Source organism: Aphelocoma coerulescens, chromosome 5, assembly GCF_041296385.1.
Source record: "Aphelocoma coerulescens isolate FSJ_1873_10779 chromosome 5, UR_Acoe_1.0, whole genome shotgun sequence".
NCBI lineage: Eukaryota > Metazoa > Chordata > Aves > Passeriformes > Corvidae > Aphelocoma > Aphelocoma coerulescens.
This window is the reverse complement of record NC_091019.1, coordinates 15,896,622-15,916,530: the sequence shown is the minus strand read 5'-3', so window position 1 is coordinate 15,916,530 and position 19,909 is coordinate 15,896,622. Positions and strand designations below refer to the sequence as shown.

At 41.5% G+C, this 19,909-nt stretch overlaps 1 protein-coding gene across 8 annotated transcripts in view; it reads left to right on the top strand.

Moving 5' to 3' along the window:
- The first annotated feature begins 951 nt into the window (after positions 1–951).
- The window catches only part of TUB (TUB bipartite transcription factor), a 110,066-nt gene continuing 91,108 nt past the window's right edge, over positions 952–19,909 (top strand). For 2 of the 8 annotated variants that reach the window (XM_069016813.1, XM_069016812.1), the window contains exons 1-2: positions 952–1,041; positions 1,924–2,110. In XM_069016813.1, coding sequence (XP_068872914.1) covers positions 2,043–2,110 — 68 coding nt within the window. In that variant the 5' untranslated portion in view covers positions 952–1,041; positions 1,924–2,042. Of the gene's footprint in view, positions 1,042–1,923; positions 2,111–2,133; positions 2,194–19,909 lie in introns of those variants that run through there. The other 6 variants (XM_069016817.1, XM_069016816.1, XM_069016825.1 and 3 more) reach the window with 4 other exon arrangements.

Sequence of the window (19,909 nt, the reverse complement as noted above, 5' to 3'; positions counted from 1 at the left end):
AGCAAATTAATGAACTTCTGAATCTTGGCCAACGGGTCTTTCCCTTCTTGTCTCTGCTACGGGAGGACAGAAGGCTGAACCCAATAATATGAATCTGCTCTTTGGTGCTTACTGCAGCTCTTGCAGGACAGGTCACTTCCCACAGGTGGACAGTGATACCATCTGTTGTGTTGCTGAAGAATTTCTGCCAGCATTTAGCTCATATGCCTGTCTCAGGAATAATAAGAAATTAAAGGCTGTGATGCCAGTGGGATTGTGGGTCAAAAAATCTGGTCTTCTTCAGCACATGAGGGCATTTTCCTTGTGCTGCTAAAGGCTGACTAAAGGCAAAAGCTAATTTTTGGAAGACCACCCAGTCTTGTAAAGTTGCCTTCATGTGCTTTTATATTTCAGTGCTAATTTTTCTTTGGTAAGGGTTCATTTGCTCTTTTCAAACACTACCTATGCCTCAAATGCACCAGTGATTAGAGCAAATTACTGGAAAAATACCATGACATTGATCAAATTCATGATATATTAGTGTTGCAATTGGGTGCATTCAGGTATAGCTGGGAAGAAATTGAATACCTCCTATGTTATTAATTTTAAGAGCCTACTCTCTTGGCGTTAAAAACAAACTAATTCCCAAACTGTCTTTACCACCCTTTAATGCTGTTATTGATTTAGTTCCTAGAGACTGGATTCGTTTTATCTTGAGAGTGGGGGAGGGGGATTTGTTATCTAAAACTGCTTTTGAAATTAAAATATTGGACAGATCTCATTGTGTTAGCAGAGAGTTGAGAGTTATTTTGTAGAATACACCAAAAATTTTTTAAATGGAGTGATGTAGACATGTATGTATGTTCTCACAGAAGTAATCTTCTGCTGTCTTGATGCCATCCAATGGATCTTGATGGAAAATTTAGGCTCAGTTCTCAGCCACCTGAGAGCAAAGCTCTGAGTCTCACGTGTTTTAAATCCTGCCTAGGCCTGGCTGAGAGAACTCTGAGTAGGTGGGGGAGACTGGAGAGGCTCTTCTCTGATGGGGAACCACTGAAGGATGTGAGTCCTGGCAAAAAGATGTAATAAGATGCAATGCTCCCATAATGGCAAGGGTGGGAGGTGCACCCAGTATCGCAGAAGAGCTGGTGGCATGGACACAGCTGTGAGCTGGTTCCTGCCCAGCCACCCCTGGGTTTGTGTCTCTCAGATTCAGCTCAAATAACTGCCCATACAAGCACGAGGATTCAGCTGCTTGAGTTCTCCTCTCAGCTCTGCAAGCTTAAATAAACATGCAAATGTGTTCAGGGGCAGAGCAATACTCTGTTCTGTTAGGGACAGAGTGGTGCTTTTGTTTACAGGTGGATTGGTGGTTACCGTCTGTCGTTGGTGAAATTTAACTCATTTTCTCCACACAGAAATTCATGTGTGCTACTTCATTTGCATTAAGCATTGCAGACAACCATGGAAACGACCTTTTTTAATTTGCTAGTCAACTTCAGTAAACCTAAGATGGCAAAACACCTGCTCTAGCTTGATAGCGATGAGAATTTTACAAATTCAACAGTAAAGTTATCGCAATGTTTCTCCCTTTGTTACAAAACACATGCATTTGGCATTTGTTAGTAGAGAGAAGCAGGAGGAGCTGAAGCACAGCTCTTCATGTTCAGGGCAGCAAATCAGGGACAACAACTTCTGAAATACAGCTGGTGTCACCAGGCAGTTGATGGAAATAGGTTTCAATGTTGTAGGGAGCAAAGGTGTAGGACCAGCTCACCACAGCAAGCAAATGGGTTTCTGACCTGGTAGACCTTAAAGCACGTGGTTTAGGGTGTTCCTAAATCAGGGTCAAACAACTAAAATGCCCAGATGTTAGTGATATTGATGAAGCAAACAGCAATTAGGTTTCTGATGTGTTTCAGCCCTGATTTCCACGTTTTCTAGGCAAAAGGCAACGTATAGCAGCTGAGTACCTGTCTCTTCACGTCCTGCTGAAGTAATGCAGATGTTTATTGCAGGGCTGTTCTGCAGCCAAATGCTCTTAGAGCTGACCGTGCTTCGTCATGCTCCTTAAATTAATCCCAGCTGAACTGGTCAAGGCCAATACTATTTCTTGGAAGCAGCTGAGTGGGTGAGTCTTTCTTTAGCTGAAGAGGAAGAAGAAAATACGCATCTGCTCTGCAAGTAAACATTTATTTCAGCTTGAACCCTGGGGTATTAATCTTTTGTTTGAGTTGTGGCCTGACCACAGTCACTTTGTGTCACTGATCAGATGGACATGGGTATTTTACAAGTATAACTTATATAGCTGAGGAATGTTTGTGGAAAAATATGGAAAGGAAACTTTTACCAGGAAATGGATTTAGGCAGCTCTTTTATCCTGTGTCTCTGAGGGTACTGTGATGTTGAGGAATACTTTTAATACTCAGGTTGGTGTGTAAGTTTCAAATTGAGCTACCTGCTCTAAATGCATTCCTCAACAATGAGAGGGGGATTGGCTGTGGGGATGAGTAGTTTTGTAGAACAGCTCATATTTTCAGAATGGCTGTGATGTTTGGCTATATCCTATTTTAGAAATTGTGTGCAATCTCTTGAGTAACACAAACTTAAGAAATATTGTCTTATACCATACTATTGATTGGAAAAATACTGGAGCAGTGAAAGTTGCTGAAGAAAACAGGTTATTTTACCAGACAAGGTATTGCTGTACTTAGATGTTCCAGGTTTTCATGAACTCATTGCTTACGTCTCTTAGAAACTGGTTTATCTAAAGAAGGTCTCTCTACTCTCTCTTGTCCTGATTTCATGACATAAACTCAGTAAAGAGAATCTATTTTTGTTTCACTTGAAATAAACTTACTCAGTTCAGATCTATATTTTTATCAAAGACTGGAGTTGGTAAATAAGCACAAGCATCTTCCAAGCAATTTCTATTTCTGGTTATCCAACAGGTATTACTTAACTGAGGTGCAAAAGCACTGCTAAGAGCGAGGTACTTCAGATATAAAAGAGTTTTGCAGCTTATATCCGAGGTTTGGTAATTTCTGCTCTGTGTATTTCAGTGCTTTCTATCTGTTGAGCTGTATGAAGCATAGAAAAATCCTCTAGCTGCTGAGTGTTGCAATGCTGATGCTTATGTAGCAGCAGTGGGTTTTTGTGCTGTGCACTCGTGTGGCAAAAAGCCTGTACTGAGGTCTGCAAGATCTGAACCTTGTGACTGCTGTAACTTAAGCAGGGCTGTGGATGACATTACAAAAGCACGGTAATACTGCATGCAGATCCTGTAGCGTGTAGGAAACCAGCTTAACAAACAGCATTTTCTCATCCAGTGTTGGGAGCACTGGAAAAGCAGCCCTTAGCAGGAGGGTGGAAGGCTGGGAATACATTCCATAGGGTGGTGCTTCATATCCCTGAGGCAGGAAAGAATTTTCAGGAAAAGTTGGCATGTCTTGATTTTTTTGAAAAATGTACTTTCTTGACTTTTGTGACTTTGAAGCTCCAATTTTGAATATATGCAACACTTCAGGGTGTTTTTACAGCTGCTTATCCGAGAAATAGCTGTCTTTTAAGGCATTCTTATTATCTAGCCTGTGGTTGTTATCAAGTGGCACTTTGCAGAGTGTGATGGTGACTCAAAGTTTCCTCTTAAAGGTTTCAACCTTCTGTTACCTGCCCAGCACCAAGGCTCTGGTGGCAGAAAGAGACACTAGAGGTGGCTGCTGCCTGGTTGTTAGTTGGATGGAGAGGAAAGATGCAGGAGAAGGTGTCACCAGCTGATGGGAAAAAATGAGAAATGGGTATTTTGTATCTCTGAGTTTTTCTGGCAGTAGAATTACAGTGGATTACACAGAAGGGCAAGGCAGGAATGGGAGTAAAGGGAACAGGGACAGGACGATAAATAGCTGAAGACAGGCAAGAAAAACAGATATGTTGAAACAGGGAGAGGTAAAATTAAAACTATTTATTTACAGGTATTCCCTGATATCTTCCTGGTTATGTGGTGGCTTTTTTGTTTGCTTGTTTTGCTGCTTTTCCCCTGCAGAAACTGAGTTGGCTTTGCTCCCTGTTTGATCAGAGGTGTCTCATGCTCCCACTCACACCCAGGCACAGACCCTGTCCTGTCCCCTGCCCAGTGCAGCAGCCCCTGTTTAACTCCTGCTGGAGTGACTCCCCTGGTTGCTAAATTGCAGCTGGGAATTAGGCTCACATCTGAAAAAGAGAAAACATATGTGGGAGTTTGTCACTTTAAAACATTGAAATGTTTCTTCAAATTCTCATAAGAAAGTAATCCATTGCAGGAGATGGTCAAAGCAGTCTTCAGCTCTGCACATCTTCTGTAGTTTGGCTATCATTTCTTCTAATAGTCAATCTAAAGTGAAAACCTGCCCAATCCAGGTATCTATCCTTTGTTTAGGTTCTTAGAACCAGACCCCTAGAAACAGGATGTTTTTGCTGATGTTTGATGATCTCTTCTCTTAAAAACTCAAATTCTCTAATTATTTCCTCAGCTATCAGAGTCAATTTTTGGCATCAGAAATATTATTGTTTCTGTCAATATTACTAGGTCAAGAAAGAAGTTATTCCTTTTATCTTAGCTCTTTGAATTGGGATATAAATATAAAATAGGTTGTCAGGGTTTTTTTCCAGATATAAAATCTTTGGCTCTGATGAATCAAAAATACACTGTTGTAATGTTGTATCTGCCTCAAAGGATTTGAAATTATACACTGAGGTCAGGTACTTAGTGAAACTTTTTCATTTTATTTTCTGTAAACACCAGTGGTGTTTTTCTTCTAATAGAGCTGCAGCTTAAATGTGCTTGCAGTAATTTTCCTTCTAGTCCTTTTGTGCCAATAGGGTAACTTAGATTCTTCCTTCCATCTTTAGTTTGAAAATACTTTCATTAAAACAAATGTCTGCTCTGCTGAGATTTTTCTTATCACAAATGTGTCCAGATCCTGATTTGATCAGGATAGGCATCAACAATTACAATCTTAATCTTACAATCTAGTGTCCTTAATAAAGACAAGTAGTTATCTGTGTTGCTATTTATTTCCTCCCTGTGAGAGGAGAAAATTGTTGTTTTTTTTTTTCCTCAAATTGAGATGTAGTTGGAGTGTGAATGTGTGCATGGAGCTGTGTGGGACACTCCAGGTTGCTTTCATCCATGGCATCCTTGAGCCTGACTCAATGCTCTTCTCTTTTTGGTCTAATTGCCTTACACTTGATGTAACTAAATTCTGCCCTGTTTCTCAGGGTCTTCATGAGGATCTAAGCTGTTGCAGAGGGTAAAAAAACCCGTACAAATAACACCTTACAGTTCACAGTCATTTCAATGTGAACTACTGAGTCAACAGGAAGGAGAATGCTCTCCCAAACAGACAGGGAAGCCACTACACCAAACTACATGTGCACACAGGAAGCTGACAATACACAAGGGAGAGAAACAAACTTCATTCCTGGTGGAAACACCATGGTTTCATAGGCAAATGGGATTTAGTGTGGCCATGCCCTTTTTACTACTTCTGAAGGACCTGGGGAGCTTTAATGTCTGAGAAGAGACTGAAAGGTGTAATACATGAAATGTTAATGATGAAAGGGGAGCAGGTGTTTTTTCTCCCTTAGTAATTCATAATTAATGCTTTCAAGGCTGGAGAATGTAGGGAGTTTTGTTTGGGTTTTTTTTCCTCTCTCTTTAACTTGGGGAATCTTAGACCACAGTAAACAATGGGTTTTCCATTCCAGTGAACAAGCTGTTCTGGGCTCTCAAGCTGCAGCTTTTAGCCCATTAGGTTGAATTCTGCTGGAGTGATGGATGCTGCAACCACCATTCAGTTGGCAGTCTGGTATGTCTCCATGCTTAATTAGTCAGGGAAATCAGCTTGAAAGGCAGCAGTTGCTTTGACAGAAGCACTGAGAGAGGTTGGTTTTCATGTGTTGGGGTTTTCAGGCAGTAAATGTTTGGCTCCCAGGGGGTGGCAGTTGGCTGGAGCCTGGAGCAGAGGAGATGGAAGGGAGTGTGAGCACTTAGCCGAGAGGTGTGGGCAATCCTTGGAGTAAGGAGCAAGCAGGATTTGGTTCTGTTGGCACAGGCCTACCAACCTTAGGGCAGGATTTCAAGAGAATATTGGAGCTGGGCAAGTTGAACTCTGGCCTTGTGTTCTGAGCAGCTGAGTGCCCACCTTACCCCAGGACAAAAACTAGGTATGAGATAACACTGTGATTGCATAAGATGATGATATTGAATATTCTCAGAACACTCCTGGGCCAGACACCAGCTGGTTCTGGTAGTTTGGCTTCATAGGGAACAGGTCCAAATTGTGAATCATTTAGAGAAGGCCATATCCTGTGCCCACCTACTCCTTGGCTGCTTTTCAGGAAAGACTGGTCTGTTCCAGCCTCAGCAAACCAAATATTGGTTCTGATGACAAGAAGCTGTGCTAAAAGTATGCTCTCCTCACAGATAAGGCAAACAGTGTTCTGGGCTGCATTGGAAGGAATTTACCCAAGCAGACCAGGGGAGGTGATTATCCCTGCCTATGTGGCCCTGGCCAGGCAGGACCCAGAGTGCTGGATCCAGCTCTAAGGAGGTGATTCCCCACAGCTGCCTCTGGCAGTGACTGCAGGCTCTCTGCTTTTATGTGCCTTGCAGTGGTCAGTGCTGCTCACATTGGGCTGGAGAAGCATGAGACTGGTTTGCAGGGTACATAAAGGGCCCTGTTTTCTGGCGAGCTGTTGGTTTTTGATCTTCATTCCTTACCTGCCTCCATTTCAGATCTCCCATAGAGATTTTCAGCAAACCCCACAGGGCTCAAGCTCAGCTGGCATAAATTGTTGCACCTGCATTTTGGTTTAAAAAAAACCAAACAACACACCTTCCCTATTCCAGTCCCCGTGTGGAGTTCTTGCTGCTAGACATGAGGTGGCAGAAGGCACATCTGCAGCATAAGCATGGCAACAGATTTAACAACCACACTAATTAAAGCAATGCTTCCAGTGATGTCTGTCTAAATTGCACTCTTGGGTAATTGACTCCTTATTGTTGTTTTACTTTTTCCAAAGCATCTCCTCAAATAGAGGACTTCCTTCTGCCCATGTTTTTCAAGAATAATATTCTTGTGGATTGGCAGAAGCAGTTTTTGCCCATGCTCTAACAGAAAATCTCCTGTTATTAATCAGGTTTGGGATGTTTAGCAGCTTTTGGACTGGTCCCCAGCAGTATCTTCATACACCAGAGCATGGCTACTTTGTAAGATCTTTTTCCCTGTGAGCTGTTACGAGTGGCTCTGAAGAGACAAGTGGGTTATGCCTGAACTAACAAAGCTGCTGTCTTTTGGGTTCTTTGCCTTGATCCTTGATTTTTATCAGGTCCTAGTCCCAATTAATTGTCACTTTCCAACAGGGTTCTGCTGCATTGCAAGCATACTTCAGCTGCTTGCTTGCTTCAAGCAGTTCACAGACATGCTATTAAGAGCAATATGCTGAAACCTTAAGCAAAAGCCTCTTTAGCTAAGGCAATCTCCTAAGTTCTTCAGGACCTAAAGGCAATTTTAGTAACTGGTACTAGAAACACTCAAGTGAAGGCAGAGAGCCTGACACCTTATGCCAGAAAACATCTGAGTAGCGCCACACATGAAAAGACCCGAAAGGCTGTGTCGTACAGCACGCTGTTTCGAAACAAGGAAAATGGCTTGTGGCAATGCTAGACTGGGGCTAAGAAAAGCTGTGAAACTGTCACAGGCAACAAAAGATGGTCAGGCAATGGACTTCCTTGAGCATGTGCCTTGGAAGGGCTGCTGGAAGTGACAGCTATAAAGCCGCGCTGTTTGGTGGCAGCTTGAGTAAATTTTGTTTGCTTCTCATGCAAAAGGTGGCCTCATCACAGTTATAAAAGTTGACACAAGCAATTCACAGGGAATCAGCAAGACAACTGCAAACAGAGCAAGAGCAAAAAATACCCAGAATAGCAGGGGAGGCAGTTCCTTTAGACAGTATTTGATAGGGTGACCCCTCGTGCAGGGGGGACAACCTGCAGACAGACAACAGGTTTGCAAACAGACTTTGGTAACTCCAAAATCATAAATTTTCAAAACTTGTGTCTGCTTAATCAGCTCCAGGAGAAAACCAGTCTGTGTGCCCAAAACTAACTGCTTAAATGTTCATTGTTCGCAGTAGGAGCTGTCTGAAAGTAATGCTTTGAGCTGAAACTAATTTTCTTATCTCTTTCATATAAATTTGACTTAGGATTCGTACATGGATGTTGTAGGCTACAGCCTGTCAATGTTGTCACCCTTTGTCAGGGCAAGCCTTTTAAGCACAAATAAAAACCTTCACTGCAAAGAACTCAACTTCCCCATAAAACTCTCCAGCTTTATCTTGACTGTGGCTTGGAGGGGTTCACAGGAACAGTCTAATAATAATCTTTTTTTGTCAGTATCCAATAATTTTTGCAACCTTCTGTGTTACAGAAATGCTGAACTCCCATAAAACTGCTTTCTTATAGAACCAGGACAAAAAAGCTTTTTCAATACAGTGTATCATGTTACATTTTAGAGCATTCATGAATTTGATTTCCTTTGCTGCTATGTAATGAAAATTCAGGAGTGGGACAGTACTAGTTTGACGGGTATGTTTCTGTGTATGCTGTCCTTCTAAAGCATGTAAAAGGAAAAGAGTTTTCCAGCATCTTGGAGTAAAATAATTACTTCCTCGTTGAAAATTTTCTTTTACTTCCAATTATTGATACCTCTCTGGTGTTTGTTTTCAGTTCATAATCTGAAGCCCAAAAGCCAATCTATTTTTTTGCAATTCCATCCCTAGGCCTTTGTTTATGACTCTAAGATGCAAGACATGATAATGGCAGTTAAGAGCCTTTATCAGAGGGCGTGGTAAAAAATTCCTGGGAGGCAGCTACACCCTAATGTGCTCAAAGACAAATTCCACTTTGCTGTAAGAATGAAGGAAGATGCTTCGGTAATCCCTGCTGTCATCTCAGCCTCTAAAAGGGGACAAATACCGCCATCTTGAGGTTACTGTTCTGTATGGAAAGGAAAGAAATATTCAGCTACAGCTAACTAAAAATAAAATATCTTAAATTCTGCTTGAAAGGCTCTGGTGGAACACAAAAATAAAGTTGCTGCAATAGAGAGAACCTGATTTCTCTGTTACTGTTCCTTTTCCTTATAAAGAAAAAAATTGATGAGTAGCATTTTTCAGGCTGTCAGAATCTCATTGAAGCAGTAAGTGTTCTTTTGTTAAATAAAAGGAAAAAAGTCCAAGTGATATTTTAGACATATTTCCTAATTTTAAGACAGCCTAACTACCACTTGTGCCTTCATCTAAAAATGCTGCATTCATTTTTACAGGTATAGCACCGCAATAGGTTCAGGTTCTTAGCAGTTGCTATCATGTAATTTTGTGTGTTTTGACTGTACAAGATGATTCTCTTTTGAGAGTTGTAACTGTGTGTAAATCTACTATGCCAAGAGCCAAACACACCCCAAAAAATTAAGATTCTACTTTTTATCACCCAGACACTGATCTATTACATACACATAGGGGTGATTTGCTGAATGTCTAAGCTGTGAGGACAGATGAATGTAGACAGAAATATATTCCCAATTCTTTAAGTTATTGATTTAAATGATCCAAGATCTAGGTGAGCAAATGGAAAACAAATGTTACACTCTAGCACTTAAATTGCTTGTAATTTCAGCACAGTGTTTGTGGGGTTGAAGTCCAACAGGATTTCACAATACTTCAAAGGCAAGCTTACAGTGCTTGTTTCCAGATGAAGCTAAAAGATCACCTGGGAGCAATTTTATAACTCTTTCTTATGTTCTTGACCTGGTCTCTGACTTTCTGATTAACTCTGAACCTGTTGCTGAGTGTCTGTGTTTGACCTTCTTTGCCCATATAAAAGGTGATTTTCTGCCTGAAATGCATGAGAGGAGATACACAGTATGTGCTGAATGCAGACACTGGTGAATTTTACAGTGGAACAGCTTCTCTCCTTCCCTCTGCTCTGCTTTCCTCACAATTTATAACTACTGTGATTTTTTTTTTTTTTTTTTAATGGGGAATGGCTTTCTTCAATATCCTATTTAGTACCATCATTTCTGTTTGAAAAAAAAGGAGGGGGTGGAGGAGGGAAGATACTACTCAAAATAGAAGTCTTAAAAGTCCTGATTTCTGAAGGTTTAGGGCTGTTTCAGGTCACAGTAGAGGTCTGACTAGTCCACTAATTTTTTCTGACAGCATCTAGGAGAAGATGCAAGGAGAACAGTGTGAGAAGCAGCCAAGAATATTTCACCACCCATTTTTTCCACTTGGTTTATCAAGTCTACCAATGAAAGAGCAATGCAGACATATTCATGTATTTATATTCTCATGCACAAGACTTTGGTTAAAGAAATAGCTCAGCCATGCCAAAAATCAATGTCATGGCATGTGATTTAAAGAAAAACACTGGTGTTTAGTGGCAGGTGACTGTAAGTGTGAATATCATCTTACAAATGAGCAGTGCTGGCCGGGCTGTGTCACCAGCTGGTTCTGGAGTGCACTGGGAGTTCCCTGTGTGTTCTGGAGTAACCCAGCAGGCAGCTAAATGCCACAGCCTTTTACAGTGGGTGGAGGAGACAGCTGGGGGAAAACAGGTAGAACTTAGGGGCTGAGATAAAGGCTGTTTAATAGGACAGAAAAGGAAGGGAAAATAATAATAATAATAATAATAATAATAATAATAATAATAATAATAATAATAATAATGAATGCACAAAGAAGTGATGCACGATGCAATTGCATGCTGCCCACTGACCAATGCCCAACCAGACCCTGAGCATCAGGCTGTCATCCTCTGCTCAACTCCCCCCAGATTTATTGTTCAGCAGGATGCCATATGCTTTGGAATATCCCTTTGGCCAGTTTGGGCCAGCTGTGCCCCTTCCCATCTACTTGTGTCCCCAGCTTCCTTGCTGGCAGAAGCTGAAAAGTCCTTGACTTGGTGTAGCCTCTGCTTAGCAACAACTAAAACATCAGCATGTTATCAACATTATTCTCATTCTAAATCCAAAAGGCAGCCTGTACTAGCTACTGGGAAGAAAATTAACTCTATCCCACTCAAAATCAGGACATCATGGTCCATAGTGGAACTCTCTTTGTCTCAAACTGTGTTGAAGGGGACCCTGGAAGAGTTCAAAAGCTGTGTGCATGTGGCACTTGGGGGGTATAGCTCAGTGGTGAGCATGGTGGTGCTGGGTTAATGGTTGGACTCAGTTATCTTGAAGGTCTTTTCCATCCTCAGTGACTCTGATTTTTTTTGTGAGTGCCTGGAAACAGAGTGGAGCAGCTTCTGAGTGAAAGCTCTGCCTTTTAGCTTACCATCCCAGATATGACCGAGTCTGTGTGACTATTTGTCTCAGGAGATGCACGGCTAAGATTAGAGCCCTGCCTGTGAAGATGTGACTCGGTTCTCCCTTATAGTGCCTCCCTTTTTGCACCTAGAAATCAGAGTAAAGCAGAACTGGCTCGTGGTAATGAAATAACACAAATCTCTTGTAGTCTTTAAGAAAGGAAACTAAAAGGAACTGGTCCTTTGGTTTCTATGTTCTTGTTTTCTGTCCTGCCAGGGGAAGTTGTGAGCCTTTTACTGTTCTTGGATGATGCCCTCTAGATGGCAAATATTGTGATTTAGTGCTAAAATGGCAAGTCTGAGAATTTATATATTAGCAGGAAAGACCAAATAAAACAAAACCCTGAAAAATAATTTAGATCTTTATTTTGTTCCGAGATTTTTGAACGCTTTAGAGCTCCTGGTTTTCAAGCTTTCCTCCATAAACCTGGCAGCAGAATGCTTTATAGGAAAATGGATCTTCTTAACCAGAAGCCCTTATTTAAGGAAAAAGGTTAAGCATCCTGGATAAATATGTTGTTGTCCAAGCTTGTAATTTTTATGAGCTTCCTCTTTTCCCTTTAAAAGAAATGACACATGCTCCTCAGAACAGCCCTGCTCTAGTTCGAGCTGACTCTGCTTTTAGATGTGTTTCCATGTTCTTGGTTCCCCTGCTCGAAGACTGCAGGAGTTTAAGGGACTGTACTGAGGGTTTGGCTTTAACCTCTGCTCTGTTCCAGCCCTCCCTGCTGCCTTGGTTATGTCCTTCAAACGCTTGCTCCAGGCTCAGTGGGGAGCAGTGGTGATGCAGTAATGGTGCCCTGAGCAAAGCTCCACTGTTGAGTAAGGAGGTCTTTCCATGCTGTGATGGCAGAAGGAGCTGCGGCACCACGTGCCTTCCCCTGAGAGTCCTGCTCCTGCTTTCTGGCAATCGAGGTGGTGCTGAGCTCTGCCTTCGTGGTTGAGATTTCTAGCCCAGAGGTGTTTTCTTCCTGATGAAGGGTAGCTGGAATTACAGCATGTTTGCAAAAGCCTCCTGGCCCCCTGGAACATCAGCTGTGCACAGAGGCAGGAGGAGAGGGAGGGAGCTGAATGTGCAGTGCTATTGGAACTCATTCCAAGCCACTCGCTTTGCATTTTCTCTTTTTCTTGCCAAATTATAGATCAAAGTACAGGCCTGAATATGCATGTTGAGAGAAAGCACTCAGATAACTTCTCCTTAATTGTGTTACAGCCCGTTACTGCATTAAGACATAATTGTCAATTTCATTAGAGTTAATTGTTGCAATTTTAATGTCGCTATCAAAGCAAAGTAATCTGGCTGCAAGAAGCTGCACATCATCTTCCTTTGTGCAATGGCCCACATGTTACCACATGCCCGAGATCAGGACTTGGTCGTCGTTCTGAAAGACAGATTTGATTTTAACCACAAACCATCGGCTGATGCTCTGAGTCTCTCGAGGCAGGAGGTCGGAAGGGCTCTCCAGGGCCAACCTGTCTGATTGTGATGAAGTTGAGATACCTGTGGTTCTTTTTGTACTGCTGTTCTGTTATTTTTTTTCTTTAAAGGGAAGCCACTTAGCTGTGCTAATGTGTTACCAATCAGTTAGGCAGGCAGCTCCCAAGTCTTTCCATGGATATTGGATTGCCTCAGTTTTGTGCTCCCAGAAGATGCGCTGGGGCCGCTTTGTTTTTGGATAGCACCTCACGTGAGCAGGAGGTGGACTCCCTGAAGTGTCTTCCACCAAAAAGCTGCCTCTGGCTCATTATATGAAATATACAATAACTGGATGCTTTGAATCAGCGTGGGGTTTTTAGTGATTAAAAACAAGCCATGGTAAAAATGAAAGCATGTGTTATTTAGACGGGTCATCTTATTATATTATATAATTTTATAATTATTTGTAGCATTGTTGACCCTCTATAAAAGATGGAATAATTAGATGATACCTTTGTTAAAGTATAGTGTACTACTACTTCAGCTCCTGAACAGGGGTGAAAAGATGTTAAATATGATTTAGGAGGCACTTAAAAATGTAGAGCAAAGTTGCTCCTAGGGATAGCTGTGATAAAACAGTCACTTAAGGCTAAAATTAACTGTTTTATCTCAATAAAGGCCAGGATTTCCTCTTCTAATGACTTTTAGTGCTCATTTCTTTCTCAACTAGGCAGAGAGGCAGTGCAGTGGGACTGGAAACTGTGTCCAGTTGAAAGAATGAGCCAGATGTTCCTGGGAAGATGTAGGGAGGCTTGTGACTTATTTTCCTTTATCTTTTGTCCTCTTTTCCTCGTTTGGGCATGTACCACTGAGGTGTTCCCCTTCGGTGAGGTCCTGGGAAGGAGCACATGGCACATCTGCATCCACAGGGGAGCATCTCCTGGGCTTTAGTAGGCATGGAGCCAGCAAGCTTTCCTGCAGTGCTGTTTGCATCTCTATCAGTTTCAGACTTATTTGGGCACAGTCCTCCCTTGAAATAACTAGTCTAAAGACAACAGCTAATCATAAGGAAAACCATAAAATATTGCCAAGAAAATGCAGCTCCTGCAGGATGGGATACCACTGGCTACCTAGCAAGCCTTGCAAATCCTGGGAGCTTGCTGCATTGCCTGCTTCAGGTTAAACTAAGTGCCAAGCAAGGTTGGGGGTTTTTTATGTTGTTCCTTTCTCAAAAGGCTGATTTAAGACAGGCACAGTTTGGCAGAGGCAGGAGGTGGCCTTTCAGAGGGAGTCCTGGCTTGTAGCCAGCTAAACTCCTGATATCTGTGCAGCCCCAGCAGTCAATGAGGCAGAGCAGAGCAAGGTGGTGCCTTGAGCCCTGGCAGGTTGTCTCAAAAGGTCAGTGCCAGTTACAGAGAGGCAAAGTAGTCTCCTTTTGGGAAGTGGGGAAGTGTGTAAGTGCCTTCCAGATTAGGAATCGGCAGTGCAGTAACAAATCAACTCTTTAATTGGCAGCAATCACCCCAGTCAGCCCTGCCCTAAGCAGCGCCTATTTGCATTCTGCAGTTCCCTCCTGTCAGGGTGTCACTCATCCCTGAGACTGCTCTGCCAGCAGCTACACCCTGCCTGGGGATGCCAGCACAAGAAGCAAAGTGACATTATGAGAGAGATGTCATTTCTTTTTCAACACAGCAAAACATCCACCCATCTGTCACAAACATGTCTTCCTTCCCGGCACTCCACCATCTCTGTATCAGTCACACACTGAGTACAGCTCAGCACACAGGAATTTATCAAGCTAATATTATCGCTCATATGCCAGTTTGCATTACTTGGGAGCTCCAGAACCACCTTCCTTTCACCCCTTACCATCAGGTTGGGGCTTTTATTTTAAGCTTATCCTAGGGAAAAGAGCTGGAAAAAACACAAGTGGGGAAATAGTGCTGAAGTGTCTCTGGAAGATCAAGCTGGCTTGCAGGCAAACTGAATGTCCATGTCCTGAAGGAAATCTGCTGTCAGATCACAGCTGGAGGTGGAGATCTTAAAGCCACATGTAGCTGATTGCTCTCCACATCCTCCCACAGCTTCTTTTTGTTTGAAATTCAGCCTGGTGTGTTTGGTCTTTATTAGGAGATGCTGATCCCCTTGCAGGAGAAGATATCCCATGACTTGCCTGGTGAGCTGTCACACCAATAGCAAACCAAGCAATCTTCATCCCATTCATTTTGGAAATCTTGTTGAGCCTAGTTAAACACTAGTTACCCAGAGCAATTCCATTGTTGTGGTATTTAAGAATAACTTCACTTAAAAGGTATAAAAAATACATGGTGCACAGAGCCATTGTCAAGATCATCAACTCACTGATTTGCCCAGATGTTGCTACCAATGTTTTCCATCCAATCCTTATTGCACTTTTAGAAATATCTTTCTTTGAGAAGAATTTTATTTCCTTTGATGGATATTTATATTTGTGCCTCGGCTATCTGTGCATCACTGCTGAGATAGAAATCAGCCATAACAATTCTGGAGAAAATTCATTCTCCTTGTATCTCAGTCACCTTGAATGTCGCTTTCTAGGAGTTGGATTGCATTTGTCGTTCTGAGAGTGTTGCTATTTTGTCAACAAGATAAAGTGAAAAGAGGGATTAGTAAAGCTCACCCATGGCTTATCGGGTAATTCAGTGCATTCATGGCAGGTTCAGAGAACTATGAAAGATGAGGCCAAATCAGGGACTTTTATGCTTTAATCCTTTGCAAACCTGAGTTTCTTTGAAGCACTCCCCCTGAAGAACTTTGAAGAACTCATCTGTGTACTGGTGGTTGTCTGTCACAGGCAATGTGTGCTTATTAAACAGGCCAATAAGACAGCTCCAAAGGCCTCAGGAAATTACTTCCCCCTTCCATCAGCTTTTTGACTCCATCTCATATGGAGGGACCCAATTCTCGCTCTTACAGCCCCTGAGACTGAAGTGTACAACCTGATGACAAACAGTGAGATGGTTCTGGCACTCCCTAGTAATGAAAACTTCTCATTCTTGACACTGGAAGAGGTATAACAAAGGGATTCAGCCCTATTTCTCTGAGAAGACAAGGGTATTTCCCCGTGCCCCAGAGATAGGAAGGAGAGGCACTAACAGGAGACAGATTTTTCTTGCTTATGTAGAGTCAAGTCTGCTGCCTAAAAAAAATAGTTTGTACCTCTGAAAATCTTTTCCAGCCAGAGCAGCAGAGGACGTGGAAACTGGCCAGAGTTCAGACTGGATTGCATTGAGGTTTATTACTGGGACAATGGTCCAGCTGGACTAGAGATGGGCAAGGCTGTCTTCTTTCAGAAAAAACCCCAAAGGACCACTCCAAAATCCCTTGATCATTTTATCTCCACTATTTTAATTGGCATATCTGAGTTATGGCCAGAATGTGAAAATAACATACTCAGAATTTTCTACTTTTGTTGTAATAGGTCTGTTGCCAAACTGTCAGTCAAATCCTATTTGCTCCAAAGAAAAGTGTGGAGACAGCTTTTCTGCAATTGAGACTCCATTATCCATCACCTGAATATGCTACCCAAACAATGCAACATCCTTCAAATGCCCTGAATCCTTTTATAGGTATATTTTACTTTTGACTAAATCATTATGAAAAATTTCTAGTCATCTCTGCTAGCAAAGCATAATTGTTTTTAACTCAGAGAATAGGATGCAGCACTGTCACTGTCTGAGAATATCTTTAAAGATATAGAAAATGCTTTATGCCAGGTTTAGTGCACCTTTTAATGAACTGTCTGAGGGAGAAAGAGAAATATTGATTGTGGGGATTGATGTTATGTGAGTGAGTACAGGTGGAGAGCTGATGGTTTGGGAGGGGGTGGTTATTTGTCAGGGGTCTGGAGTGGAAATATGTAGAAAATGCTGAATGAATTAAGTCTCCCATCTCATTGTCCTGCACAGTGTCTAAATGGACCGAGCCATTTTGGTGCTCTGAAACATGGTATAGAAGGAAATGGCCTTCTACTCAGGACCCAGACACAATTCACACATACCTATGGATAAATTCTTATTGCAAATAAACCTGATGCTTGACCCCATTTGATAAAATTCCCAGATTTAAATACTCCTGAAGGCTGATCATTTAGAATTCCTCCAATTTCCCTTTCCAGTTGGTCTGGAAGTAAAACACTGCTTTTGAAAAAGCTGTGTGATTTAGTTCCCTCATGTTCATTTAAAAACACTTAAGAATGTTTTTTAATTTCAATTTCGGAGGAAGGACAGACTTAATTTGAGAACTTTAATTTACTCCTGCCTAAGCAGCTTGCTGGCTAATTCAAATGCTAAATGTACAAGTTAATTCAATAATGACTTCTCTCAGATGAGTGCTGAAGGCACGTTATGTTTTAAGAGCCTTAATCTGCTTTTCTAATTTAACAATGAACAATCTACATTTAAGGGTTAAAAGAACTTCGTCTGAACTTCAAATGGGGATATGTGAGACGGGAAGGTTGTCACAGACAGAGGGATCTCTATCAACAGAAGAAAAGTGGGATTCTACCAGGCTAGGAAAAAGGAAGGTATATAGTGGGAATGAAGAACTTTACCTATTAGCTCAGAAAGCAGCATGCAAGAAGGAAGGCAGAACCTCCCCTCAGACAGTCTGGAACTGGAAGAACTGTGCTAGAGAAGCAAGTTCAAGGATTAAGTGGGGTTATTAAGAAGTCTCAATAAAGAAGACGATTTTGCTAATGTCAGTTCAAATTTGGTGACTAAAGCTAATGAGAAATCTAAAATGACAAGGAAAAAAAGAGGGAGAATGAAATAAAGTTTATAGTGCCCTATTTCTGTTCTGTTACCCATTTTGCATAAACTGGAAAACAGTGGAAGTTTATTATTCTCTTGCATATGTTTTTTTTTAAGTCAGAAAATGTGGATAAAAGTCTTGGCTGAATTCAAAAGATCTATTTTCATTCAGCTTCTGTGCATCTGTTCAAAGTTGTCTCTATCTTTTCAAGTGTACTAAAAATTGTTTTCTATAAATATTTTCATTGTTTCTGGTGGCAGCTGTTAGCATTTTCTCACAAACAACCTTAACAAAGGAATCCCAAAGCAATCCTAAATAGGACAAGTTATGGCATGTGTGAGTAGAAACCAGCTGTTAACACCAGTTTAGGTGTAGATGCTACAGTGATGGAGAGGTGATTAAAATCTAAATGTGTTGTTTGGCTTGTGTCAAAAATAGTGTAGCCAGCAGGACCAGGGCAGTGACTGTCCCCCTGTACTGGGCACTGGTGAGGCCACACTTCGAGTGCTGTGTCCAGTTCTGGGCCCCTCACTGCAGGAAAGACATTGAGGGGCTGGAGTGAGTCCAGAGAAGGGCAATGGAGCTGGTGGAGGGTCTGGAGCACGAATCTGATGAGTGGCTGAGGGAGCTGGGGCTGTTTAGCCTGGAGAAAAGGAGGCTGAGGGATGACCTTATCACCCTCAACACCTGCCTGAAAGGAGGCTGTAGCCAGGTGGAGGCTGGGCTCTTCTCCCAGGCAACCAGCAACAGGACAAGAGTGAATGGCCTTAAGATGCACCAGGGGAGATTCTGGTTGGACACCAGGAGGAATTTCTTCATGGAAAGAGTTGTTAAGTACTGGAATGCGCTGCTCAAGGAGGTGGTGGAGTCACCATCCCTGGAGATGTTTAAGAAGCTACTGGAAGTGGCACTTAGTGCTATGGTTTTGTTGACAACTGCTGATTGTTCAGAGATTGGACTTTATGATCTTGGAGGTGTTTTCCAACCTAAATATTTCTCTGATTCTGTTTTTAAACACTGTGACTTAAGTTTAAACACTGTGGTCAATTTGAGTAGGGTCATGTTAAGAATTCCTTTAGTTTATTCTGACAATTAAGAAAACTTGGAGAGGTTTGATGGGGCTGATTTAGACACACAATGTCATTAAAGCAGTCAGTGAAATAGCTAAATTATTGCATGCCAGTCCACAAATTGTGTAGGCTGCCAGCACTGTAATACTGGGATGGAAAATCCTTTTCTGGGATCTTCTAATACAGTACACTTGAGAAAACCAAGCTGTGTAGTTTCCATCATTTTCTTCATCTAAGAGCATAACATAAAATGGTGCTGCATGGCAGATCAGAAAAAAAACCCCAAACCCATCTCCTTTTACTTCATTTATAAAACTTGAAGCAACACCTGAAAATGTAGCCTGTAGATGTTTGGAAGGTAGGACAAAAATAGGAATTTAGATTGGAAGCTATTCTTTCTGATTCAATCTTTTTTCTATAGATTACAGAAAAGGAAATGTGAAATACATGCTAATTTGCTATTCTTAGCTTTTATTTTTGAGTTTCGTTCTTGCATGTAATTGTTTGAACAGACAAACTATAATCCTCCTCCTGAAAATTGTAACTGTGCAGAGAACTATAGCACTTAGTTTTGTATCAAAGAATATCCAAAATTACAGATCAGTATCAGCTGAATTATAACCAAAGGTTGTAGACACTTATTTTCAGTGTTGTAAATTGAGAAAATTAGCATCCTGAAAAAAAATGTAATTACCTTATCTATGGAGAAATGTTTAAAAGAAAGTATGTGAGGAAAATCCCAGAAGGTTTCTGCTGAGACACAAATCAGAACCAGTTATCTCTAGAAACCAGTAAAAGGCAGTAGCACTGTGTAGGAATGAAAGCAAAATTCATTTACAAAAGCCTGTGCCTGGTTTTTCAAGATGCCTGGTGTTGTTTTCTTTTCTTTAGTATGCTATTTCCAAAATCTTCTAAGCCTTTGGAGTTCAAAGCCATCTTTTGGCTGATAGCCAGGTTTTTCAAAATATTGTGTGTTTCTGAAAAGTATCAATATTATGGTGCCAGTGGCGCTTTACCATAAGATTATCTAGATGAGGCTCTTGCCACTTTAAACTGAAAAAGCATGAGAACAGCTTGGCAAAGAGATTCCTGATTTATGTATGCATGTCAGCATTTCACAAGTACTAAAATATAGCATTTGCTGATTTGCATGATGATGCCTGAGCTGAAAGATATCAATTTAACTGCCACTGGTTTATTGGCTGCTGGCTCAAGCCTCTTGATGTGTTTTATAAAAGTGAA